At 41.1% G+C, this 27,919-nt stretch overlaps 1 protein-coding gene across 2 annotated transcripts; it reads right to left on the bottom strand.

The window, feature by feature from the left end:
• Positions 1-17,066: 17,066 nt before the first annotated feature.
• On the bottom strand, positions 17,067-24,365 carry LOC121538217 (ERBB receptor feedback inhibitor 1-like). 2 transcript variants are annotated; one of them, XM_045207177.1, is made up of 4 exons: positions 24,184-24,365; positions 20,786-20,981; positions 19,888-19,976; positions 17,067-18,621 (listed from the first exon to the last, which is right to left on the bottom strand). In XM_045207177.1, the coding sequence occupies exons 2-4, from the start codon at positions 20,875-20,877 to the stop codon at positions 17,501-17,503; spliced, it is 1,302 nt and encodes a 433-aa protein (XP_045063112.1). In that variant the 5' UTR covers positions 20,878-20,981; positions 24,184-24,365; the 3' UTR covers positions 17,067-17,500. The 2 variants fall into 2 exon arrangements, with proteins under 2 accessions (XP_045063112.1, XP_045063113.1); XM_045207178.1 differs by lacking the exon at positions 24,184-24,365 and adding an exon at positions 21,379-24,145.
• Positions 24,366-27,919: the final 3,554 nt, after the last annotated feature.

Here is a 27,919-nt window from a genome sequence, read left to right as displayed (position 1 = left end):
TTGAGTCATTTTCTATTAAGGTATCTTTACTTTTACTCAAGTAAGACAATTGGGTACTTTTTCCACCACTGGTGTTAAGCACATTACAACAGACACACAATCAATTCCTTTTGTGGAAATTGGCACATTACCTGTGTTATCCGAGACAGGTCACCAAGTTTCACTGACCGGATTTCGAACCTGGGTCATCCAGACAGCTCAGGACCATGCTAGACCACTGAGCTAAAGTTTAGGCATTAGAGCATAGTTGACAAAACCCATCTCTGCTACACATGCATTGATAATCTATCATGTTGAAGTGAATTTGGGGTGTTGACGGTACATATAGAACCAAACTCCTGATCTTCTTGTCCCAAAACAAACACACTAACCAGTCACTCTCCTTACCAAAAAAGTAAACCAAAATAGATTGCTGGCTCTGTGGAGTCATGTATTCATAATCTACACAGAAACATTTTAATTTTGTATTTCAAAATGATAATGATCATAAATGCAACAGCTTGGGACTGTTGTGACAGTTGGGACTGTTGGGACAGTATGTCAGTTAGTTATCAAGGTTCAAAGCAAAGGATGATCATCTTTTGTGTTGATGGCAGTCTGGAAACATGATACTTTTTGGTGTTGATGGCAGTCCGGAACACTTCACTTGTATATGCTGTATAGAGTCGGGAAGGTTGCAAATCATTGGTCATGTTTATGCCAATGTCTCGTATTGTAAGGAAGATGGCATTACTTTTTACTTGGTTGACTTGCTACAAATAATTGCTACTTTGCACCTTTCTTACCGAAAATCTTTTAATGGACTCAATGTAAAAGCAATACATTTTAATTAGGACAAATATTCTATACATGATTGGAGAGAAATGAAGACATTGTTAATCTCTCAGCTGTGAAAGGCTATGTTGAAATTTTTTATTTATATGGCCTCTTTTTCCAGCCTCATTTTATGTGTGACTAGTGATCTGAAATGGCATGATATTGCAATTGAGACTAGATGGGCATGATACAATCTAAACGTTCATAGATTCTAAATATCCACTTTTTCTCAGATAAGTAATCTCATAAGAAAAAGGTAAAAAGGAGGAAATCATGTAAGAATATTTGGATGTATCAGACAGGTCAATTTAACTGGCTTGTTGCTTGTAATTCGATTTCTGATATTATACTGCCATCTGCTGTTCACAATTTGAAAGCATCTACTTGATTGACGCAAGGATCTTTTATAGAAGGCACTGTGACTAGCCATTAGCCAACAAATAGCCAACCTAAGAGGGATTTGATAAGTCTACTGTCTAGCTGTACAACCTGCAGGACTTACCTACCTATTCCTAACATAAAGCGAATCTCAAGGTCTCAAGGCCAAATCAAACGAAACGCAAACGAGCGTGTACACGCTGGAATTAGTATGCACAGTACTGAATGACAGAAAACAGACGGGCTGTGAGCGTCAACGGCGTCAAAAGCGTCATGCGCTTCCAATTACATGCTGGCCATACCGGCCGCGTTGCATGCATGAGCGTTGCTAAATAAATGTACACATATGTTATTGAATCATTTAATCCAAACTGCTCGCGCGCATCACTGAGCGTCTGCGTAGCACTGCAAGTTCTGCCTCTCCCATCTCCTCATTGGTTTTTAGGGGCATATCCATCCACCTGACAGGTGTGGCATATCAATAAGCTGATTAAACAGCATGATCATTACACAGGTGCACCTTGTGCTGGGGGAAATAAAAGGCCACTCTAAAATGTGCAGTTTTGTCACACAACACAATGCCACAGATGTCTCAAGTTTTGAGGGAGCTTGCAATTGGCATGCTGACTGCAGGAATGTCCACCAGCACTGTTGCTAGAGAATGTAATGTTAATTTCTTTACCATAAGCCGCCTTCAACGTCATTTTAGAGAATTTGGCAGTACGTCCAACCGGCCTCACAACCGCAGACCACGTGTATGGCATTGTGTGGGCGAGCAGTTTGCTGATGTCAATGTTGTGAATGGAGTTCCCCATGGTGGCGGTGGGGCTATGGTATGGGCAGGCATTTTATCGATGGCAATTTGAATGCACAGAAATACTGTGACGAGATCCTGAGTCCCATTGTCGTGCCATTCATCTGCCGCCATCACCTCATGTTTCAGCATGATAATGCACAGCCCCATGTCGCAAGGATCTGTACACAATTCCTGGAATCTGAAAGTGTCCCAGTTCTTCCATGGTCTGCATACTCACCAGACATGTCATCCCTTGAGCATGTTTGGGATTCTCTGGATCGACGTGTATGATAGCGTGTTCCAGTTCCCGCCAATGTCCAGCAACTTCGCACAGCCATTGAAGAGGAGTGGGACAACATTCCACAGGCCACAATCAACAGCCTGATCAACTCTATGCAAAGGAGATGCCGCGCTGCATGAGGCAAATGGTGGACACACCAGATACTGACTGGTTTTCTGATCCATGCCCCTACTTTTTTTTTAAGGTATCTGTGACCATCAGATGCATATCTGTACTCCATTGATTAGGGCCTGACTGATTTCCTTACAGGTAAAAGTCAGTAAATTAGAATATTTTGAAAAACTTGATTTATTTCAGTAATTGCATTCAAAAGGTGTAACTTGTACATTATATTTATTCATTGCACACAGACTGATGCATTCAAATGTTTATTTCATTTAATTTTGATGATTTGAAGTGGCAACAAATGAAAATCCAAAATTCCGTGTGTCACAAAATTAGAATATTGTGTAAGGGTTACATTTTGAAGACACCTGGTGCCACAAACTAATCAGCTGATTAACTCAAAACACCTGCAAAGGGCTTTAAATGGTCTCTCAGTCCAGTTCTGAAGCCTACACAAACATGGGGAAGACTTCAGATTTGACAGCTGTCCAAAAGGCGACCATCGACACATTGCACAAGGAGGGAAAGACACAAAAGGTTATTGCAGAAGAGGCTGGCTGTTCTCAGAGCTCTGTGTCCAAACACATTAATAGAGAGGCAAAGGGAAGGAAAAACTGTGGTCAGAAAAAGTGTACAAGCGATAGGGATCACCGCGCCTAGTCAAGATTGTGAAAAAAAACCCATTCAAAAATGTGGGGGAGATTCACAAGGAGTGGACAGCTGCTGGAGTCAGGGCTTCAAGATCCACCACCAAGAGACGCTTGAAAGACATGGGTTTCAACTGCCGCATACCTCGTGTCAAGCCACTGTTGACCAAGAAACAGCGCGAAAAGCGTCTCACCTGGGCTAAGGAAAAAAAGAGCTGGACTGCTGCTGAGTGGTCTAAAGTCATGTTTTCTGACGAAAGCAAATTTTGCATTTCCTTTGGAAATCGAGGTCCCAGAGTCTGGAGGAAGACAGGAGAGGCACAGGATCCACGTTGCCTGAAGTCTAGTGTAAAGTTTCCACCATCAGTGATGGTTTGGGGTGCCATGTCATCTGCTGGTGTCGGTCCACTCTGTTTCCTGAGATCCAGGGTCAACGCAGCCGTCTACCAGCAAGTTTTAGAGCACTTCATGCTTCCTGCTGCTGACCTGCTCTATGGAGATGGAGATTTCAGGTTCCAACAGGACTTGGCGCCTGCACACAGCGCAAAATCTACCCGTGCCTGGTTTACGGACCATGGTATTTCTGTTCTAAATTGGCCAGCCAACTCCCCTGACCTTAGCCCCATAGAAAATCTGTGGGGTATTGTGAAAAGGAAGATGCAGAATGCCAGACCCAACAACGCAGAAGAGTTGAAGGCCACTATCAGAGCAACCTGGGCTCTCATAACACCTGAGCAGTGCCAGAAACTCATCGACTCCATGCCACGCCGCATTAATGCAGTAATTGAGGCAAAAGGAGCTCCAACCAAGTATTGAGTATTGTACATGCTCATATTTTTCATTTTCATACTTTTCAGTTGGCCAACATTTCTAAAAAATCCCTTTTTTGTATTAGCCTTAAGTAATATTCTAATTTTGTGACACACGGAATTTTGGATTTTCATTTGTTGCCACTTCAAATCATCAAAATTAAATGAAATAAACATTTGAATGCATCAGTCTGTGTGCAATGAATAAATATAATGTACAAGTTACACCTTTTGAATGCAATTACTGAAATAAATCAAGTTTTTCAAAATATTCTAATTTACTGACTTTTACCTGTATATGAACTGTAACTCAGTGTCACTACTTCCTCCGAAGCTGCCTCCCCTCCTTGTTCGGGCAGGCTTCGGCGTTCGTCGTCACCGGCCTACTAGCCACTGCCGCTCCATATCTCATAATTCCATTTGTCTTGTCTTGTCAATTACACACACCTGGTTCATATCCCCTCATTAGTACATGTATACGTGTTCCCTCTGCCCCTCTTGTCCTTGTGGGTGATTGTTATTTGTGAGTTGAGTGTAGCTCGGTTGAGCTACCCGTACCTTGTACTTCCGGGGATATTGTTCCCTGTGTGCCTGTATTTTGTTGACGCTATCCAGCGTAACTGTGTCCTACGGATTGAACTCTGTATTCAGTGATTTACCCTCCTGCGCCTGACTCCTTCAAATCACACTCTCACACTCAGTAACATCTTTGAAATTGATGCATGTTGTGTTGATATTTTTGTTCAGTGTAGTTGAGCCAACCTTGTCTGTTTTGCCCAATAGTTGTGCACGCGCCGTTGTGTCGCTGAACAACCAACCCGACTATAAGGCTGAAATTAGATTTCATATGGAGATTACAAAGGTTTATGACAGCTCTAGCGCGCCACAGCTTGATTTATCATGGGCAGTGCCATTGAGGACTTTTTTAAGTAGTCAATTGGGTGGGACTTTCTATGGGTTAAGGAAGGGTTACATAATTCCATACAGGTCATAAGGAAAGATCAGTCAATTAATTATACTCCTGAGCAAATATTCCATAACTGCAGGTGGCAGTAAATCAACAAACGTGGTTTTATACCTGTTCAGAAAACACAATCCAGGTGGCAGTATGCACCCTTTCAGTTTGTTTACATAGTCAAGTAGAAGATGAAGAAATGGACTACATTAAAGAGCAACTGAACATAATAAGCAAATTAAACTTTGGAAAACGGCCTATAGACAGACAGGTTGGCTGACGTCACAAAAATGATGTAAATGATGTGCGTGCATCGATGTGGCCAAAAGGCGTGTGTTGTTATGACTCTGAACCGTCAGATAGCTAGGAACAATGACAAGAAGCTGCGATGTGGGGACTTTCAGCTCATTGCATCTTGTTATTGATACCAATTCTTGTTTTTGAGGTGTTTTCATGTCTATGCTAATATGATTAAAATCGCTAGCTATCTAACCAACGACTGTAACAATGTATTTGAGAGACAACAAGTGCTCGTTTTGCAAACGTATTAATATTTTCAATCACAATTGAGACTAAATAATGTTTACATGATTGCATTGAGACAATGACTTATCAATGACCCAAGTCCAGCTCATTTAATCCCTACAATTGTGTCGCTGAGTTGTCATAATGATTCAGCAAATGTGCATTATCCTAGGGGCGTTGGAAGACACAATGTAAATAACCTAATTTAAGTCCCTCTTACTGCCCGGAATGCCTCTGCTGATCCTACAGCTATTGTATGCAGTACTTATATGCCTATGAACCAGATTAATACTGTTAGCACTGAGGTGGTGTGCCCTAGTAGGAAGTCCACTGTGTGCAGCTCAACCTGCACTAATAAAAATAACCAGAGTATGTCTACCTCTGCTAAGCTTCCCAGTAAAGCAAGAAAAATAATCAAGCATCCCAGAAAGTGTTAAAAAATAGCCCACGTTAACATAAGTAGCTTAAGAAACAAGGTTCATGAAATCAATAATTTGCTAGAAACAGATGACATTCATATTCTGACAATCTCTGAAATTCACTTAGATAATACATTTGATGATACAATGGTAGCAATAAAAGGTTATAACATTTACAGAAAAGACAGAAATGCCAACGGGGGTAGTGTTGCAGTCTATACTCAGAACCACATTCCTGTAAAGCTTAGAAAGGATCTCATGTTAAATACTGTTGAAGTGATATGGCTACAGGTTCACCTGCCTCACCTAAAGCTCGTTCTGGTGGGAAGCTGCTATAGACCACCAAGTGCTAACAGTCAGTATCTGGATAACATGTGAAATGCTTGATAATATATGTGATATCAATAGAATGGTATACTTTCTGGGTCATTTAAATATTGACTGTCTTTCATAAGGCTGCCCACTCAAGAGAAAGCTTCAAACTGTAACTAGTGCCTGCAACCTGGTTCAGGTTATCAATCAACCTACCAGGGTAGTTACAAACAGTACAGGAATGAAATCATCAACATGTATTGATCATATCTTTACTAATGCTGCAGAAATTTGTTTGAAAGCAGTATCCAAATCCTTCGGATGTAGTGATCACAATATAGTAGCCATATCTAGGAAAACCAAAGTTCCAAAGGCTGGGCCTAATATTGTGTATAAGAGGTCATACAATACGTTTTGTAATGATTCCTATGTTGGTGATGTGAAGAATATTTGTTGGTCTGTAGTGTGTAATGACGCGCAACCAGACACTGCACTTGACACATTTATGAAATTGCTTATCCCAGTTACTAATAAGCATGCACCCATTAAGAAAATGACTGTAAAAACAGGTAAATCCCCATGGGTTGATGAGGAATTGAAAAATGTTATGGTTGAAAGGGATGAGGCAAAAGAGACGGCAAATAGGTCTGGCTGAACAACCGATTGGCAAACGTACTGCAAATTGAGAAATCATGTGACTAAATTGAATAAAAGGAAGAAGAAACTACACTATGAAACAAAGATAAATGACATAAAGAATGATAGTAAAAAGCTTTGGAGCACCTTAAATGAAATTTTGGGCAAAAAGGCAAACTCCGCTCCATCATTCATTGAATCAGATGGCTCATTCATCACAAAACCCACTGATATTGCCAACTACTTTAATGCATTTTTCATTGACAAGATTAGCAAACTTAGGCATGACATGCCAGCAACAAAGGCTGACAATACACATCCAAGTGTATCTGACCAAATTATGAAAGACAAACATTGTAATTTTGAATTCCGTAAAGTAAGTGTGGAAGAGGTGAAAAAAGTATTATTGTCGATCAACAATGACAAGCCACCGGGGTCTGACAACTTGGATGGAAAATTACTGAGGATAATAGCGGACGATATTGCCACTCCTATTTGCCATATCTTCAATTTAAGCCTACTAGAAAGTGTGTGCCCTCAGGCCTGGAGGGAAGCAAAAGTTATTCCCCTACCTAAGAATAGTAAAGCCCCCTTAACTGGCTCAAATAGCCGACCAATCAGCCTGTTACCAACCCTTAGTAAACTTTAGGAAACAATGGTGTTTGACCAGATAAAATGCTATTTTACAGTAAACAAATTGACAACAGACTTTCAGCACGCTTATAGGGAAGGACATTCAACAAGCACAGCACTGACACAAATGACTGATTATTGGCTGAGAGAAATTGATGATAAAAATATTATGGGGGCTGTTTTGTTAGACCTAAGTGTGTCTTTTGACATTATCGATCATAGTCTGTTGCTGGAAAAACGTATGTGTTATGGCTTTACACCCCTGCTATATTGTGGAGAAAGAGTTGCCTGTCTAACAGAACACAGAGGGTGTTCTTTAATGGAATCCTCTCCAACAAAATCCAGGTAGAATCAGGAATTCCCCAGGGCAGCTGAATCCAGGTAGAATCAGGAATTCCGCTGGGCAGCTGTCTAGACCCCTTACTTTTTTCAATCTTTACTAACGACATGCCACTGGCTTTGAGTAAAGCCAGTGTGTCTATGTATTCGGATGACTGAAATGACAGCAACACTTAACAAAGAGCTGCAGTTAGTTTCAGAATAGGTGGCAAGGAAAAAGTTAGTCAGCAAAAAAAAAAAACTAAAAGCATTGTATTTGGGACAAATCATTTACTAAACCCTAAACCTCAACTAAATCTTGTAATGAATAATGTGGGAATTGAGCAAGTTGAGGAGACTAAATTGCTTGGAGTAACTCTGGATTGTAAACTGTCATGGTCAAAACATATTGATACAACAGTAGCTAGGATGGGGAGAAGTCTGTCTATAATAAAGTGCTGCTCTGCATTCTTAACAGCACTATCAACAAGGCAGGTCCTACAGGCCCTAGTTTTGTCGCACCTGGACTACTGTTCAGTCATGTGGCCAGGTGCCACAAAGAGGGACTTAGGAAAATTGCAATTGGCTCAAAACAGGGCAGCACGGATGGCCCTTCGTTGTACACAGAGAGCTAACATTAATAATATGCATGTCAATCTCTCCTGGCTCAAAGTGGAGGAGAGATTGACTTCATCACTACTTGTATTTGTGAGAGGTATTAACATGTTGAATGCACCGAGCTGTCTGTTTGAACTACTGGCACACAGCTCGGACACCCATGCATACCCCACAAGACATTCCACCAGAGGTCTCTTCACTGTCCCCAAGTCAAGAACAGACTATGGGAGGCGCACAGTACTACATAAAGCCATGACTACATGGAACTCTATTCCACATCAAGTAACTCATGCCAGCAGTAAAATTTGATTTAAAAAACAGATACAAATACACCTTATGGAACAGCGGGGACTGTGAAGCAACACAAACATAGACACATGCATACAAACACACGATAACATAAGCACTATACACACGTACACATGGATTTTGTGGTATAGATATGTGGTAGTAGAGTAGAGGCCTGAGGGAACACACTTAATATGTTGTGAAATCTGTTATGAATGTATTGTAATGTTTTTCAAATGTATAACTGCCTTAATTTAGCTGGACCCCAGGAATGGGGATCCATAATAAATACAAATACAAATATAAACAGTCTAAGCCAACCCTGTCTGTTTTGCCCCATAGTTGCGCATACATCAGTTTTGTTGCTAAACAAGCAACCTGTCTATGTGGCATCGATGAGTCAGAAACATTTGATCTAGTGTCAAAATTGACTACAAAGTGTAAATAGGATAATTTTGAGGATAAGATTTGCAAGATAATTAGGAAAAAATGGTATGTCAAGTAATGTAACAGTTTCTTCTTCATGTTTTATTGGCAAATCGCAACCAACTGACAGGTGCATACACCGCCACCTACTGTACTGGTGTGTGAGGCTGGTCACGACCTATCTACAGTATACCACTACAGTCGTGGTCAAATGTTTTGAGAATGACACAAAGACTAATTTTCACAAAGTCTGCTGCCTCAGTTTTGATGATGGCAATTTGCATATACTCCAGAATGTCATGAAGAGTGATCAGATAAATTGCAGTTAATTGCAAAGTCCCTCTTTGCCATGAAAATGAACTTAATCCCAAAATAACATTTCCACTGCATTTCAGCCCTGCCACAAAAGTACCAGCTACCATCATGTCAGTGATTCTCTCGTTAACACAGGTGAGAGTGTTGACAAGGACAAGGCTGGAGATCACTCTGTCATGCTGATTGAGTTAGAATAACAGACTGGAAGCTTTAAAAGGAGGGTGATGCTTGAAATCATTGTTTTTCCTCTGTTAACCATGGTTACCTGCAAGGAAACACGTGCCGTCATCATTGCTTTGCACAAAAGGGCTTCACAGGCAAGGATATTGCTGCTAGTAAGATTGCACCTAAATCAACCATTTATCGGATCATCAAGAACTTCAAGGAGAGAGGTTCAATTGTTGTGAAGAAGGCGTCAGGGCGCCCAAGAAAGTCCAGCAAGCGCCAGGACCATCTCCTAAAGTTGATTCAGCTGCGGGATCGGGGCACCACCAGTGCAGAGCTTGCTCAGGAATGGCAGCAGGCAGTGCATCTGCACACACAGTGAGGCGAATACATTTGGAGGATGGTCTGGTGTCAAGAAGGGCAGCAAAGAAGCCACTTCTCACCAGAAAAACCTTCAGGGACAGACTGATACTCTGCAAAAGGTACAGGGATTGGACTGCTGAGGACTGGGGTAAAGTCATTTTCTCTGATGATTCCCCTTTCCGATTGTTTGGGGCATCCGGAAAACACCTTGTCCGGAGAAGACAAGGTGAGCCCTACCATCAGTCCTGTTTCATGCCAACAGTAAAGCATCCTGAGACCATTCATGTGTGGGGTTGCTTCTCAGCCAAGGGAGTGGGCTCACTCACAATTTTGCCTAAGAACACAGCCATGAATAAAGAATGGTACCAACACATCCTCCGAGAGCAACTTCTTGCCATAAGGCAAAAGTGATAACTAAGTGGCTCGGGGAACAAAACATCAACATTTTGGGTCCATGGCCAGGAAACTCCCCAGACCTTAATCCCATTGAGAACTTGTGGTCGATCCTCAAGAGGCAGGTGGACAAACAAAAACCCACCGATTCTGACAAACGCCAAGCATTGATTATGCAAGAATGGGCTGCCATCAGTCAGGATGTGGTCCAGAAGTTAATTGACAGCATGCCAGGGCAGATTGCAGAGGTCTTGAAAAAGAAGGGTCAACACTGCAAATATTGACTCTTTGCATAAACTTAATGTAATTGTCAATAAAAGCCTTTGACACTTATGGAATGCTTGTAATTATACTTCAGTATACCATAGTAACATCTGACAAAAATATATCATAACACTGAAGCAGCAAACTTTGTGAAGACCAATACTTGGCCGGGTGGCCAGCTCTAGGAAAAGTCTTGGTGGTTCCAAACTTCTTCCATTTAAGAATGATGGAGCCCACTGTGTTCTTAGGGACCTTCAATGCTGCCAAAATGTTTTGGTACCCTTCCCCAGATCTGTGCCTTGACAAAATCCTATTTAATTTTGTACCTCTGCGCTTCCATGGATTTCTGTTGTACTTCACATCCTCCATATGCTGCACTATGTTCTCCGTCACAGTTACAACATTTAACTTTATCAGGCCCACATTTCCCATACTCGTGATCCCCACTACACTTTGCACATCTCATTTTACCTGTGCACACATTAGCAACATGCCCCATCCATTGGCACTTAAAGCACCGAAGTGGAGTTGGCACACACTCTCTAACCGGATAACTGAGTGATCCTAGCTGCACCCTATTTGGCAGGTTCCCCTCAAGTTGTAACAGTTCAGAGTTCAGTTGTAGTGTAACAGTACAGTATAACAGTGTAACAGTTGCAGTGTTAAAGTACAGTATAATAGTGTAACAGTTGTAGTGTAACAGTACAGTATAGTAGTGGAACAGTTGTAGTGTAACAGTACAGTATAACAGTGTAACAGTACAGTATAATAGTGTAACAGTTGTAATGTAACAGTACAGTATAATAATGTAACAGTTGTAGTGTAACAGTACAGTATAATAGTGTAACAGTTGTAGTGTCCACTCCACTCCACTCTTTTTGCTTTTTCTCCTTTCAGGGAAGCCTTCTCTTCTTCCATGGTAATTTCCAATGGCATCCCAGCAATTACTCCTCTCATTTTTGACATAGTACTGGGAATGTGACATTTCACCCAAACCAAATTTAGTGAGTTCAATATTAAAACGTTTTCCTGCTGAATTTTACTATTTGCAATGATCAGGACCTTCCCATAACCCATCGGTTTGGCATCCTTAATCACCCCCAATCTCTTCCCTAATTGCCTTTGTCAAATGCAACGGATGGAAGTACTTACTTGCTGGTTCTGGGAACACTACCATAACTTTATAACTTTATACTCCAACCTCTTTGTCTAGAGAGGTCCTGCACTTCACAGGTCTACTCTCAACACTACTCATTGTTTCCCCAGCAGTATACATCCCTCCATCACCCTCATTGCGATTTCTCTTACTCCTGTTCCTCCTGTTTACAAAAGGGGTAAATAGCTGATCATCACTGGTTTTATCATCATTATCATTATCATTGTCAATTGCCCTAATGCTACCATCTGAACTATCCGCCATGCTGACCCCAGTCACAGTACAGTTGTGCCAAATCCGCCAAAAAACAAACAAACAAAGATACAGCTTGTTCTAACTTCTCGACCACCTCCAAATGACTACGGGCACTCGTCGATCTGTGTCCCGTAACAGTTTTCCTTGGGTTGGGTTTATTTCCATCCTGCCCACAGCTGGCAGAACCCAAGCAATCATCACTTTGGAGCCCAGCTGCACGTGATCTGATCATAATGCCCATAGTCAATTTGGTTTGACATTTGATATCCCTATGGGGCTAGTTAGGGACCATCAGTAATTTACACAATGTACATGGGACAATATTTTCAAATGTCAATAGCTCCACATTTCAATTACTTAAAAACCTAAAATCAACTATAAATTGTAGAAATTCATATACAAATATTGGAAGCATTTAATAAGACAACTAAAAGGTATGCAACATGAAAATATTTTCCCATTTATATTGTGTAACTTTTTGACGGTCCCTAACTACCCCCACAAAACTACCCCCACAAATCCAATTTTGCCAAGGTCGCACAGCAGCTGGCTGAAGCTAAATGGTGAAAGAAGTTGGCTAGCTTGCTAGCTTTTCTAGGCTTCTTCCAGATACAAGACCTGGTTAGACTGTTTCAAGTTATCTAGAAGGGTGAGTGACTAACTGTGTACTGTTTTGGCAGGGTGAAAGTACAAACGTTTCCCACATTCCAACACACACACAAGAGACACCCACATCAAAGCACGCCTCCAAAACCCAAATCTCATTCTCAGTCGCATTTCCTACTAAGGAGAATTGAAACAGAGGCTAAATCAGAAAGTTCAGCCGCCCCAGAGGGTACATTTCTCCTTATTTGCTGTCTTTTTACTCAATGTCTTTAGCTTGTTTCAAGATTGGTTTGCTCTGAGTTTGGTGTATGGAACACAATAAAGGTTTTCAATGGTTGTTCCAAAGTCACTTTACTTGCCATATCACAAATGCACACTAGGGGGCAACCAGAGACGTCAGTGTACATGCGCCACTTCAGTAGCTTCACAGCATTGTCACCATTGAAATATAATCTATCTAGATTAGATTCTAGATCTAACGAGATTGTTTTTCTATGGTTGTCACTGCAAACTATTGTCCACTAGATGGTGCCTAAGACCTATACAGTCCAAATCGACCACATTAGGCTTGGAAGCTTGATGTGGACAGAATTGAAAACAAATTGACCCCTCAACCCTGCTTTTTCCTATAAGTGAACTGTAGCCAGTAGCCTGTTAAATAGCAGGGATCAAGTGCAGTTAGTGTAATATGGTTTTGTTATGTCTCATGTTGTTGAACTGCACACACGTTTAGAAGTTGTAGTAACTCTTGAAAAAACAGTAGAACCTATAGGTTGGAATGGATTGTAGTATGGATTACCCATATTACATATTGTGTGTAACCTACTGCAGCATATATTTAAACTGTATAAAAAAAAATTTGGATCCCCATTAGCCCCATGGCGACAGCTAGTCTTACTGGGGTCAGACACATAACGAAAAAGACATTACAGACAAAATACTTTACAGTTTACATACATTTAAAAACATGAACATGTAGTGTGCGTGTGTGTGCATCTATCAGTCGCACATACATGTCAGTACACACAACAAGTAGGTCACTTGGGAGAGGCATTGTGCCATGACGTGTTGCTTTATTTGTTTTTTGAAAGCTGATATCATTTTGTATGGCTAGTTGCCTTAGTGCCGAAAGGAAGTGTTGCTCTCTTACAAAACACACTTTCATAATATTCACTATCACTTGACTTAGCCAGATTAGGCTACAGCTAGTAATAACAACAACGATAGGAGATGTGGTCTTCCACTAAACAATGATAGCCCTATGAGAACTAGTCCTGTTGATACATCAACACAAACATTTAACTCTGTGTCTCTTTTCTGGACAATGGTGTCTCTGTTTCGCTTAGTGCCGTGATCAGTGGTGTAAAGTACTTAGGTAAATGTACTTTAAAGTACTACTTAAGTCGTTTTTTGGGATATCTGTACTTTACTATTTATATTTTTGACTACTTTTACTTGACTACATTCCTAATGAAAATAATGTACTTTTTACTCCATACATTTTCCCTGACACCCAAAAGTACTCTTTACATTTTGAATGCTTAGCAGGACAGAAGATTTTTCACATTCACGCACTTATCAAGAGAACATCCCTGGTCATCCCTACTGCCTCTGATCTGGCGGACTCACTAAACACAAATGCTTCATTTGTAAATTATGTCTGAGTGTTGGAGTGTGCCCCTGGCTATCCATAAATTAAAAATTAAAAATAAATTGTGCCATCTGGTTAATAAAAGCAATTTGAAATTATTTATATTTTTACTTTTGATACTTAAGTATATTTTAGCAATTACATTTACTTTGATACTTAAGTATATTTAAAACCAAATACTTTTAGACTTTTACTCAAGTAGTATTTTACTAGGTGACTTTCACTTTTACTTGTGGTCCTCTGTAGCTCAATTGGTAGAGCATGGTGCTTGTAACGCCAGGGTAGTGGGTTCGATCCCCAGGACCACCCACACGTAAAAATTTATGCACACATGACTGTAAGTCGCTTTGGATAAAAGCGTCTGCTAAATGGCATATTATTATAATATTTTATTAAGGTATCTTTACTTTTACTCAAGTATGACAATTTAGTACTTTTTCCACCACTGGCCGTGATAACATATTCTCTTTCCTGTTTCAGCTCATACTGAAACTAATAAAAAGTATAGATTGAAAAGAGTGTCCTGTGACAATCCAGTTGTTTAGCAATGTTCAACACTAGTAAGTTTAACCATTACTATAGTACAAATGTTAGCAAAATGTGTTTGTAATAACCATCTGTGTATGAATGGGGTTAACCACTGTGCATGTTATGATGATTTTAATGGGTTAGTTGACTAATTTACCATAAAGCATTATTGTATTGAATACCATATGATAGCCTGAAAATGAAACACGCAAAAAACATTTCATAAATAAGTTATTTTATTTATTTAAATAGATTAAGAATACATTACTCAACATTTCTGTCCAACACAAGCACTTTTAAATACTGTAGAGATAATACCCATGAAATGACAACACTTTTTAAAGGAGAATCTAACCATGTCTGCTTATGGGACAAACCTTCATTAAAAAAAACTTCAACGTCTGTTGATGTAACAAATATCATATCATGTAAACAGTCTTCTGAACTTCAGAATGAAAGGTAAAACTCCCATTTACAGCGCCTTCATAGCCAAAAAATAACTAGGTAAATACCCCATATCCATTTGAAATAATATAGTTTGGTAATTAAGTCATGAGATTGGCTAATCTAAATGGTTATCAATCTAAATGCTCTATCCCTTAAAATAAATGCATGCTGCAATACACAATCTTACAAATTACAAAGTCACCATACATACAGTCCTTAAAGAATAATATAATTAATGATATTCCATATTAATTGCATTGATCATATTAAGTAGCCCTACCAACTCATAACAATTTAAGTACAGATTTAGATCCATAGTATTTACCTGGTTATCATCGGGCGGGAAATCACTGTATAGGGAAGTGTAACCTATACAACTAATATCACACCCTCATTCTATATCCCTTCAATGTGGCACTTTTCAAATATATTTACAAAAAAAATACTGTGAGGTGAAATCAAGAGTTAAACTTGGCCAAATTATGATAATATAAATAATGTTAAATGAAAAAAAGTAAAGAAATACAATTATGAGAGTGAGAGAAAGAGAGACTTATTTATAGAACAGACCAGCTGTTCAAAATAGAGGAGTGACCCAATCTCCATTTATTGTTAAAGGCCCAGTGTTTTTCCTGTGTTTTATATCATATTGTACAACAGCTGATGAAACTAACGCTGTAAAAAATGTGATCAGTGTTATTTCCTGATAGTTGCTGGTTGAAAATGTAACCTACACAGGAGCTTCTAATCAGCAGGTTTGCATGGGCGGGAGTTCCCACTGGGCAAAAACTTGTTGAATCAAAGTTGTATATTTTTTAAATATGTGATGACGTTGAATCAACGTGAAAAACGTATTGGATTATTAAAGTCATCAACGTAAAGGAATTTCCTCTTTTTTTCACCCAACTTTTAACCTAAATCCAATGACATGGTGACACTTTTTGTTGATTTCACGTTGAATTCACATTAGTTGACAACTCAACAAAATGTAAATCAAAACTAGACGTCTGTGCCCAGGGGGTTTCAGCTTTCCGAAAGAGTAACAAACCTCTCTGCCAATAACAGCTCGTTTTCACTCCCCACTCAGACCACTCCCAGACAGTCCTAGCTAAATTCTTGCTTGAGAAATAGTTTTTTGCTAAGAAGCTATTTTTGCCCATTTTAATGGAAATCTATCATAGTAAGATACTTAATTGTTACCCAGAAATTATTTGATATTGATATAAAAACAGCTGCATTGGTCCTTTTAATGTAATCACATAGATTGTGGGGTAACTTTGATGTACACCAAAGGCCAATAAAACAACAGTCTAGTGTCCTCGCACCCCCCTTCCTCAACCCACAAAAAAAGCATTTTGTGAACTAACACCCCCCTCTTACTAGCTCTGACTTTGTGATAGCTACTTTATTGAGGAAACATTTACTTACTGTGATATGTGGTTGTCCCACCTAGCTATCTTAAAATGTATCTATAAGTCGCTCTGGATAAGAGCATCTGCTAAATGACTAAAATGTAAATGTAAAATGTCTGAGTCAAGGCCATCCACTGTAAAAATCTGTGCCAGGCAATCCAATAGGCTACCTCCTAGGGGGGAAATCTTTGTGACGTCCAACTCTGGTCATACTGGGTTGTATTCATCAGTGCACACCCTAGCAAAGCGTTTACCAACACAAAATGAAAATGGATGTTTCTTATTGGACAAGTTCAGGTAGTCCCTCCCTGTTTCAGTCGGTTTTCTTCCATTTGGTGACTAGTTAATACGACTCTGGCTGAAAAGAGACGATTTCTATACATCTTTTTTGTGAACTGCTAATTAGTGGGTACATACTCCCTAGACTTGGAATATTATAAATAGACCTTTCCCCATATTAAGTAGAACATTTTACATTAGTTGACACATCATTTTGACCAGTAGGACCAACTAGGCCTAGATCTATTAGTTTAACACTAAACATGTCTAGTAAACTGATACCTTCAAATGAATCCCTCAACAGATTGGTCTTTCAACAGCAAAATAATGAACAACAAATGTTTCACTTGCATGTCTTCAGTCAACGCATACCATTTAACAAAACACTACTCACAGAGCACAACAAGACCACCTTATACCAATCCATTACACTGTTTTCTGTTTGAATGCAGTGACAGATCTGACACTTGAAGCCTCCAGGCAGCTATGATTTATCTTTGTGAAAAGGCTGTTTGTTGCATCAAGTGAGATGGCAAAGGTTTTAGTGGTAGGACCCTAGACGTAATGACTAAGGGTTAGTCCGAAATGGCACCCTATTCCCACTATATAGGGAATAGAGTGCCATTACAGATGCACATTAGTGTGTGGGGGGTCAGTCTTCAAGCTTCCCGCAATGCTGAAGCTCTATAACAACTTGAGAGGGGCTTTCTGCCTGTTCTGGCAACCCCACTCTGAGTTGGGAGCGTTGCTGGACACCTCACAGTCTGCCTCCTCCTCCCTCAAGAACCTTTCTAACCTGTCCATGTAGGATGGCCGCCGGGGTAGGAGGAAATAGTGCGTGGCACTGGCTTTCCTCCCATCCTCCATGATGGGCACGATACAGGGGGAGCGTGGGCCCACCAAGGGCCCAGTGGCGCCCTCCCTAGGCTGCTGTTGTGGCCTCTGGGGGCCCTTGCTGACATATTTGGGGTTGGGGGCGAAACTCTGCGTAGGGGGCATGACCCCGTTCACATATATAGGGAGGCTCTTGGGACTAGAGGTGCAACAGGAGCCACAAGGGGGTGCTATCGGTTCCCTGGGAGGGACTTTGGGAGGCTTTTCCTTGTCTTGGTCCTCGGCGATGGACCAACGGTGGCAGTCGGCAGTCTTGGAGGGGCGCGGGGGGATGGGGATGCGGGGAGGAACTTCAGGCTTGTCCAGCTGGGGGTGGCCCCTGGTGCCGTGGTGGTGGTGAAGGTGGCACGACTGGCGCAGGCCGGAGGGCTTGAAGGAGCTTGCGGGGCCCGAGTGGGAGCGCCGCAGCTTGGACCGTTGGGGCCGATCGGGTTGCTTGCTAGAGATGTCCCTCGCCACTACCACCACGGACCCTGGCCCTCTCTGTCCCCCAAACTGGGCCTGCTGCACCTGGGTTCCACTGTGGGCTCCACCGTTAGCCGAGCCGCTAGCCCCGGGGGGCCCCTCAAGGTAGGCATAGTTGACCTGGCCACAGCCCCTGAAGCTGCGTCGTCCGGTGGCTCCATAGTGGAGGGCCAGGGCCTTGGTGGAGCAGCGCTGGGGGAGTAGGCGCCTCCTCTCGTCGATGAAGAATTCCACCTCGCTGTCTACCACCTCGTCCGAGGAGTTATCCTCCGGGTCAGGGAGAGGGGGCAGGGGCTTGGGGCCGCAGGACGGACCCTGCTCGTAAACTGATAGTCTCTGGAAGGAGGGGACCACCTGGTCCCCCTCAGGAGGGCGGGGCATGGTGCAGTGAGAGGTCAAGGGTTGGCTGCTAGAGCACAGTGGATGGTGGGTCAGGGGCATCTTGTCTGTAAAGACGGCAAATAGAGAGAACATTCAAAACATAACATGAATGAAAGGGTCATATTTGATATACAGCATGAATGTGATCATTTTTTTAATACTCACAATTTTCAGTCAAATAAAAAGAGAATGGTTAACATAAGCAAAGGAGAAACATTCATTTATTGAAAATGGAAAACAGAAACATTTTAGCCTTCAGGATTGTATTATCTTCATTCTTATCTCCTCCCACAAAACAACAGATTTGAACCAAATGTATTCAACAATAATAGTGTACAATACACAACCACACTATATATAAATGATATAAAGAGCATCAATTTCCATCACAAGGAAGGAGTGTCCTCCACAGACAAACCACTTTCTGAGAGGAAGCAAAGAGCCAACCCTGTCCCCACCACCTCTGCTCTGCTCTCTGTAAAACATCAGCCACAACAACACCCAGATTAGTTGACGAATAATTTATCAGCGACGCAAGTGGCAATCTTTAAGAAGCTTCCCATAACCTTCTGGAGCTTCCTGAACAACATCCTCCAATGAAAACATCCGATTCTGATTCCGCCGCAGAGCTCAGGGACAGCCAGTGACCAGACAGCGAGAGATAGCCTCCTTCCTTTCTCTCTCCCCCAGCCCTCCCTCTCTCCCATCCATGAGCCCAGTGTAGACTACAGCAGACCTAGGTCCAAGTAGTATTTATTTTCTTTCAAATACTTTAGGTGCACTTGATTTAGCTTTTAGCTGACCTGGCATAATGGAACCAAACCCCTCCTACATTTCCACTTTTGGGACTATTCCATTGTTGCCATTATGCTTGGCAAAGCTCAAGAAAACAAAATATTATTTCAATCTAGGTCTGATAAGACTCAATTCAACTCTAGGCTCAATCAAGTCTACATTCCAGTATTAACGCAGTAGCAAATAAAATAAACAATTCCATTGGTCGAAGAACACTACAGAACAGCTTTGGATCAGAAACAATCCTAGGTAGGCACTGCCAAAAGGGGAAGGTTCACGTTTTCAAAATAAGACACATGGCATGTCCACAGTAGGAAGTAGACACTGGAGAAACATGCCTTTACACAAGCAGCCCAATTCTGATCTTTTGCCCAATTATTGGCAAAATAGCTTATCTGATTGGTCAAAAGACTAATTAGTGGGAAAATATCAGAATTGGGATGCCTGTGTAAATGTAGCCTAAGACTGGTTGAATTGAATTGTTTTAGCTGGTGCAAAAATATTGCAAATGTCTGCCGCAAAAGTATCTCACTCACTGTCAAAGCACTGGGACACTGAATGGTGTTGGTGCTGCTCTCTCAAGTTGTGTTCCATCGTGTCGTCAGCATCCAGGCTAAAGCACAGGCTGAAACACAATGACACACAGAAGAATGCTTGAATTCAACACTTGGCCATGTAGATAGTAGATACAGTATGTAGACTGGTCCTACACTTGTCATTGTGGCTGTAATGTCATGCATTATGTATGCATTAAGCTTGAGTCCGAATTCTAACTTCAGACAACCGCTTGTAATTCAAATGAACTCAAAGAGAAGTCAATGAAGGATTTTTGTGAGAGTTCAAGTTGTGCGCTAGTTAGGATTCTTCCTTCAGTCACATGATTGCACTAAACCCATTCTCACTTTTTGCTAATTCAACCAAATAGCCACATTGTTTTATTACTTTGATAAAGTGGGTTGAAATAACCATACTATGTATGTCAATATTTGACCAGCACCAACATAACTATATCGATTACACAATTTGAAATAATTATATGTTTGAGTTTTATTTTTTATTTTTTTATTAAAACAATTTTTTTTAGCAGATGCTCTTATCCAGAGCGACTTACTGTTATTATTATTATTATTAAAAAATATATATTCATACTGGACCCCCGTGGGAATCGAACCCACAACCCTGCCGTTGCAAACGCCATGCTCTACCAACTGAGCTACATCCCTGCCAGCCATTCCCTCCCCTACCCTGGACGACGCTGGGCCAATTGTGCGCCGCCCCATGGGTCTCCCGGTCGCGGCCGGCTACGACAGAGCCTGGTTGAGTTACAACTGATTATCAAGTACTTCTATACTACATGTTCACTAATAATTAAATGTTTATCAACTACTAATAATCCCTTAAAGTGTACCTTAATGTAAAGTGTTACCCACTCACCTGTTCGTGCCATGTGGCTGTCCCCAGTAAGCCTTGTTTCGGGCCATGCTGTGACAGAGACTGGGGGAAGGCAGGCTGCTCCTAATGGACATGTATATGTAGATCCATAGAGCACCCAGTCCTCACAGAGACACTGTCCATCTGCTTACTGCAGTCCAGCCAACCAGTAGTAGTCATCCTGTCTCATTGTTAGGTGCTGGCATACCAGAAAAAGAGAGCGAGAGAGAGAGAGAACGAACGAGAGACAGAAAGGGCACGAGAGAGGGAGAGAAACAGAGAGAGAGAGGAAAAGAGAGCGGGAGAGAGAAAGAGAGTGAGAAGAAATTAGCAAACATTCAAGTGTTCATCAACCATGTTGCTAACCATTTTGCAACCATTTTATTTTACAGGCCTGTTTCAGCTTCTGTTTGCCTGGTATTTTTGCCTTGTACACAACAGGTAAACTACCTGGTACTAAATACATAGTGGGCCTTGTTATAATAAATCCAGTCAACAACAAAGTAATTATTAAACCATGTACTTTCCATTTGACAACGTAATTTCTCTGAAAACACCAAGTAAATGACCCGTAAAATTAAATCATAACCTCTTACCCCTTTAACCATAACCTGACCACTCCACTCCTTGTACCAGCGGTTGCTTTGCCTTGCTTGCTTTGCTTTACTGAGCTAAGCCTGTCATGTGTGTCTCCCCTTTGTAGATCCAGCTCAAAGAGTATGACTGAGTTTGACTGAGGCATGGGGTTGCATTGCACAACCTCTGGGTCAACAGTGGGCAGGCCTAAGCACTCTCTCCACTCCCTCTTCCCCTCCCAGGCCTGTGAGGCTGTGCTCTGCTCTCTGTACTAATTCTTCTTGCAGTGCTGCAGCGTAGGCCCACACCAAGGGGCCTCAACAGAGCCCTTTCAACAGAGGCCATTGTGGAACAAGCTCCTGTGACGCTGGAATGACAAACACTCCCAGTGTGACAGTGCGCCAACACTCACACACACGCTTTACTGTGTGTGTGTGTGTGTGTGTGTGTGTGTGTGTGTGTGTGTGTGTGTGTGTGTGTGTGTGTGTGCGCGTGTATGTGTGCAGCTGAATGTGCGCAAAGTTACACACACATTTACATACATGCGTACACACGCACCTACACTCATAGTACCCAGGAAAAAAGGCTCAATTCCAAGTTTCAAAGGACTCCACACTGACAACTGACAACAACAGTATCGATAATGACAAGTCCACTGGGGATGAAGACAGGACAAAGTGTCCCCACAAGCTACACAACAACCTGGGCCCTTTCCTGGCGCCACCAACAGGTCATGGTCTTGCGAAAAGCTGCTCTTTATGTAAACAAGTATCAGGGTGACAAAAGGGGATTTGAACTATAATTGTAATGGTGAAAAGTTTCACATTGCTACGATATATCGATCACAAAAACAGACATTTTAAACAAAATATTTTGTTTTAAAACTGTTAGAAACAATAGACTGTTTAATGCCTCGTTAGTTTGTCTTGTTGAAATTGTATTTGTCTATTTGTTTGTAATGTTTGAGTTATTGTCATGCTCTGTACATTGTCCACTGTGCTTTTTGGTTATCATGTTCCGGATTTGTTATAGTGTCCTGTGTGCTAATCATGTCCTATTGTCCTCTTTGTAATTTGTCTGTAATTTTTAAGTCTGGTTAGTTCTAATACCATTCCTGACTTAAAAAAGACAAGTCCACAACAAGGCCTTGATAAGAATGCGATAATACCAAGGTATCATTCATAAAAGAAAAACAAGCATTGAACAGAATCTCTTTGCTCCATTTCACATTCCGCCTCCATTGGTTAACGCGTGGTGTGGGAAGCGTATGTATATACCATCCATGGAACGCTTTCTAGACAAGACATCATATTTATGTACCTTCTACAAGTACAAGAAACAACCTTCTGCATAATTTACGTCAAGAGAGAGCTCAGAGATGCAAGAAACCAAACAATAAGGAATTCTACCAGCAAATAACTCAGTGGTCATGAATGGGGCCACTCTGGACCATGAATGGCCCTTTGTGTTTTGGCTGTGCGGAGAGAGGCCTGCGAATCCCAGTGAACTCTCCCATGAGGTCAGGCCAGAGACATGCCATGGAGACATCCAGGGATGGCTGAGGTGTGTGAGAGAGATATTCCTGCTCCTGGTGAGATTATGACCCGCCATTGGCATCTAGAGATCCCTTTGAGGAAGGGGAAACTAGCCTAAATCACGGTTAGCACTAATCCCAGTTAGAAGAGATATGTGTTTATCGTTTATCAGGGGCTGTAGCGTAAGGGGGTGCATTGGGGTTGTAGACATTACACCATTGACAGGCCTTTCACTCTTACCCCTTGAAACAGGTGTAAAAGATGCTATCCATCACATATCACACTTATCTGGTGTTCAGCCATTTGTGGACTATTGCCCAAATTAAGGGTGGCAGCAAAGAGAAAAGTGAAGAACGGTGGTAACTTCTGCAATATTACACCAATATAAACTATATTTTAAGATGGAGTAACTCACTTCTGATAGTCCTTAGTTTTAGGCTTGAATACAAATAACACCACCTATCTCAATTTGATCAGACTAGTCCTACTATTTTCTCTTTTTATAGAGCACATATTGCAATTAGGCCTACAATATTGTGATTTGTTTATAAAGTGACAAAAGATATTGGGCAAAGCAAAGAAAAATCAAGGTATGAAAGACAAAAAATATATATTTAAACATGACCAGAATATGGCACTATAATATTATATGTTGCCTGGCCTAGCTTATTATAATAGGCATATTATTATCATAGCCGATTACAGGTCAACTGCAACATTCTTATTATGCATTTCTGTCAAACGTATATTGTGATTAAATCAAATCTATTTTGTCACCGTCAAATGTTTCCAACCCTGGCAACTATACCCGCTCTACCTGTGCAACAGGCAAAGAAGCGCGAGCACTCCGTGCGAACAGAATAACACACCCTGTCCAGCAGACTCTCCCAGCTGACCCGTGACTCAGGTGCGAATCATTTCCCAAATAGAGGCCCTCTACATTATTCCATTACCGTGTTCAAGTCAAGTCTATTTGTCATATGCACAGGATTCACATGGTAAGCTACACAGTAGGCTACAATGAAATGCTTAATCGCTTATTTCCGACAATAGTATTAAGATACAACTTCAAAACACAAAAAATAAAAAGCCTGTTGGTGTAATAATCTTTAGCTGTTGGTCTAATAATCTTCTCATTCATAAATAGGCTAGTGTCTGTTATTGACACAATACTTTCATTTCAGTCGCATCAGGCTTTAGCATAGTAGCCTACTAGGTTATAACAGCCTATTTGATTGTAATATTTTGTTACTATACAGTAATTGTAAATTAACTTAGTAGGCTACTTACCATCAAAGTAGGCTACTGTGTGGTAGAGGTTTTCCGATATAGTAGCTCCATCGATTTGTAACAGGTCTATCCAGTTATTGGCCGACTGCTGACGACAACAAAACTTGCATGTGCTATATCTTTTTTTCTACAACATTCGCTCGTGAAATTCATTTGCTCACAGCAACCCGGTTTTCTCTATCTTTTTATAAGCATGGGTCAACGCTTGAACATTTGCTCCACCCGCGCCTTGCTCTTAAAGTGACCAGTTCTTATTTCCAGGCACTTGTAGCTACCCTCTCTCTTTCATGTTTCTCCAATACGGCACTGTTAGATGCACTTAAAATAAATAGTGATTTGATTTGATGTATCTCCAATACAGCACTGTTCCGAGGTGTAAAGACAGGCTACCAACTACCTGTCCGACTTCTGACACCAATTCGACACTTCTGGCACCATCATAGCAAAGGAGGACGGGGATTCTTGAACCAAACATTTAAACCCAACAGGAGAGGTCCGATTATTTTCTGAGGACACTACAGTAAATACTGGTCTACTGGACATGACATGATAATAACACTGACATGTGTTAAACAGTTCCAGCGTAATTAGGCTACAGTTGAATAAGTAGTTTTCGATTATACCAATTTATATTAACATTTATTTCTGTCAGTGGGGGAGAAGGTGTTGATGACTGTAGACACTATCACCATTTACCAACTTTGTTTACCACCGCATGAGGTCTAGATTTAGATTTGATTGGGATCCCCATTAGCCAACGCCAATGGCGGCAATCGGGATGTAGGGGTGCTGAGGGTGCTGCTTAATTTTAAATAAATTGGCTAAATTGTCTAAAAACATGTTTTCACTTTGTCATCATGGGGTATTGTGTGTAGATGGGTGAGGAAAAAAAACATCAATTTAATCCATTTTGAATTCAGGCTGTAATACAATAAAATGTGGAATATGTCAAGGGGTATGAATACTTTCTGAAGGCACTGTACCTATACATATGCCTTAACTAGGTTAACTAGGTCAGATGGGGGGAGGTGTTTTGTTGTGAGGTGTTGTTTTATTAGTTTTTTAAAGCTAATTTTGCTGTTTGCTTGGGTAATTTGAGATGGAAGGGAGTTCCATGTGATCATAGCGCTATATCAGGGTTCCCTAACTGGCGCCCGTAGGCCGAATTTGGCCCATGGGTGATTTTATTTGGCCCCCCAAATTTTCTGGACATAAATGACCATAAGAACACCAGCAAATCAGCTCTAAGTGATTTTAATTTTGGAAATATGTTCCAAAGTATTCCCACGCATATGTGATAATTTGAAATGATTGTTTTAGTCAAATATTATATCTGTTTGGGCTTCTTGCGGACTACAAATTATTTGTATTCAAGTTCCGGCCCCCTGACTCTCCGCTCTAGAAAAAATGGTCCTGCGGCTGAATCTAGCTGATGATCCTTACTCTATGCCTTGAATTCATTCTGGATTAGGGTACTGTGAAGAGACCCCTTGATTAAAGTACTTCCATCAGAAATCATCATCATCACAAATACAGTATGGACATTGATGAAGTGAAGTTCTATTGCACGTCAGATAACAATGTGGGAGTGAGTGGGGACCCAAGAGTGTGTGTGGGTGGAAGTCCACTGGCGAGTGTGTGGGTGGCTTTGGGCGAGTGTTTGTGAGTAAGTGTTTACATGACAAGTACAGTACAATGTGTGTGATCCATAAAGACACAGTGGAAGGGCCATGTGAGCAGGTTGGAAACCTCTGTCTGAACTAACTTGTCATTATCTGTGTTTTCATCACCACGTCCTAAACATACTGCTTACATAGCAGCAGCACAGCAAAAGGCTACGGCAACAATATGAGGCCATTTAAGTGAAGCCAATGAAATAGTGTTGTTGTGACCAATATAATATCCATGAACTTTGTTCTACCAAACCAAACACACACACCACCCATCTAACCCTTCACCCTTCCTTTTGGCCAGGAGTTTGATGTGTTGACGTCATAGAGACAGGAACTTCCATATAAGGCCATGTCTGACAGCACCTGCAGCCAGACTGCAGAGGAACGCAGTGACTCTATACAGTTCCACTGGAAGTGCCCCAGCAGCACAACAGCTTAACAGCAGAATCATCTGGAGGTTTGACAGTTTTAAGTGTGAAATAGACATGTCATGTCTATCTGTGTCAGTTCTTCACACTAATGTCTCACAGTATTTATTTAGGGAGTAACTGAACAGCTTACATCTGCAGTCTCATAACAACATCTTTGCGACCTCCACATCAATTGGGTTTCTTTCTGCCAAGCTTTCTGCTGGGATTATTCAAGCAGTGGAAGAACATGATTATTATCCTAATAAAACAACCAGTACTCTGGTTATTACCCAGCGGATGACATTTGGAAGTTTTGTTCATGTATTTTTAGCAACCAGAAAAAAATATTTTTGGGGGTTGTAAACTGGTTTTGTGGTTGAGAAGACATCGTATAACAGATTACAACCAACTAATCTCTGTTACAACCATGTATCTTGTCTTTTTCATTACAAAATACAGATGTCATTGGAAAGACGTTATATTTTGGTTGTTATCCAGTCAAATAACCATATAACAACCAGATAAAGATAGATGTCACCGGAAGTTAATAACAGAACTTTCTTATCCAACCATTACACAACCTGACCATAAAAATATGTCATAATGACATATTGCAACCGTTTTTGCCCACTGGATAGAGCACTCACATTATTCCCTGCCTAAACACAACATAACTATTCTCTAAGGCTTGGCTGGATTCAATCAATCAAACCGGCGCTGATGTCAAACTGCACTCTGGAAAAATGCCTGTTTTCATGTCATGTACCATTAAAATGTAAGATTATATCAAGTTAACTATTGGCAAATATCAATTGTTGGAAGTAATATGAAGTTACTTTGATTTTAATCAACAATTTCTTGCAGAACATTTTTCCATGCAGTTTTGATTGAATTCTAGCCTAAGTCTTTAATCATCTCATGGATCTTGAGGTCCACTTAGTGAGAGGACATAATCAGACATGCATGATATATGGCTTGGTCCTCTCCCCCTGTTCCCCCCTACTGCAGTTTCTAACAATGGGCCATTCCACTGCGAGCTCTGTGGGTTGTAGCTACAGTATGGGGTGGGCCCAACTGAACTCCCACAGGGGGAGGGCGAGTCACTTCCTGCTTTGAGACCTCTGTCCCTCACATCTGTTTGTGCCATGCAGATCCCCCATTTGCAACTTCCTCAGCTCCATCTCCATCAAAGTCTTATGATGGATAGATTGCCGTGAAGAAATCTTCAAGCTCTTTGACTTCAAATAGTTGGTCAGAACTGTTTGAAGTCAAAGAGATGTTTTTGTTGTTTTGTGGCAATAAAGTTCAACATGAAATCAAGTATCTGTACATTGTATGAATGTTGAATGTTCATTATCTTACTGGCTGGCAGTTATCCATGCTGACACATGTGTAGGAGGTGAAATATCCCAGCTGTCTTGATTAAAGGTGTTCAACTGTACACATCCACTCTGGTAAATACATTGTGTAGGCTTGGCCTCATTACATCATGTCAAGAGGAGTTTCCTTATAGAGAAACCACCTATGAACAAACATGACATAACAATTACATAAACTTTAAATTGAATTATAAGTGATGTTTAAATCATGTCATTGAATCTGATTGTAAAAGTAAAGTTCTAATGCAGTAATTACGTTTATTTCCAAGACGCT

The sequence above is a fragment of the Coregonus clupeaformis genome, chromosome 24 (assembly GCF_020615455.1).
Source record: "Coregonus clupeaformis isolate EN_2021a chromosome 24, ASM2061545v1, whole genome shotgun sequence".
In the NCBI taxonomy this organism is placed as follows: Eukaryota; Metazoa; Chordata; class Actinopteri; order Salmoniformes; family Salmonidae; genus Coregonus; species Coregonus clupeaformis.
Note: the sequence above shows the minus strand (reverse complement) of the source record. Positions and strands in the feature narration are given on the sequence as shown.

What these genes read in the sequence shown, in the direction of transcription:
- LOC121538217 (XM_045207177.1), bottom strand. Translation starts at nt 20,877, where the DNA reads ATGTCCATTAGGAGCAGCCTGCCTTCCCCCAGTCTCTGTCACAGCATG. An exon ending in CAGCCACATGGCACGAACAG is followed by an intron (nt 19,977 to 20,785) that starts GTGAGTGGGTAA and finishes ATTGTGTTTCAG; the next exon opens with CCTGTGCTTTAGCCTGGATG. An exon ending in AGTGTCCCAGTGCTTTGACA is followed by an intron (nt 18,622 to 19,887) that starts GTGAGTGAGATA and finishes CCGTCTTTACAG; the next exon opens with ACAAGATGCCCCTGACCCAC.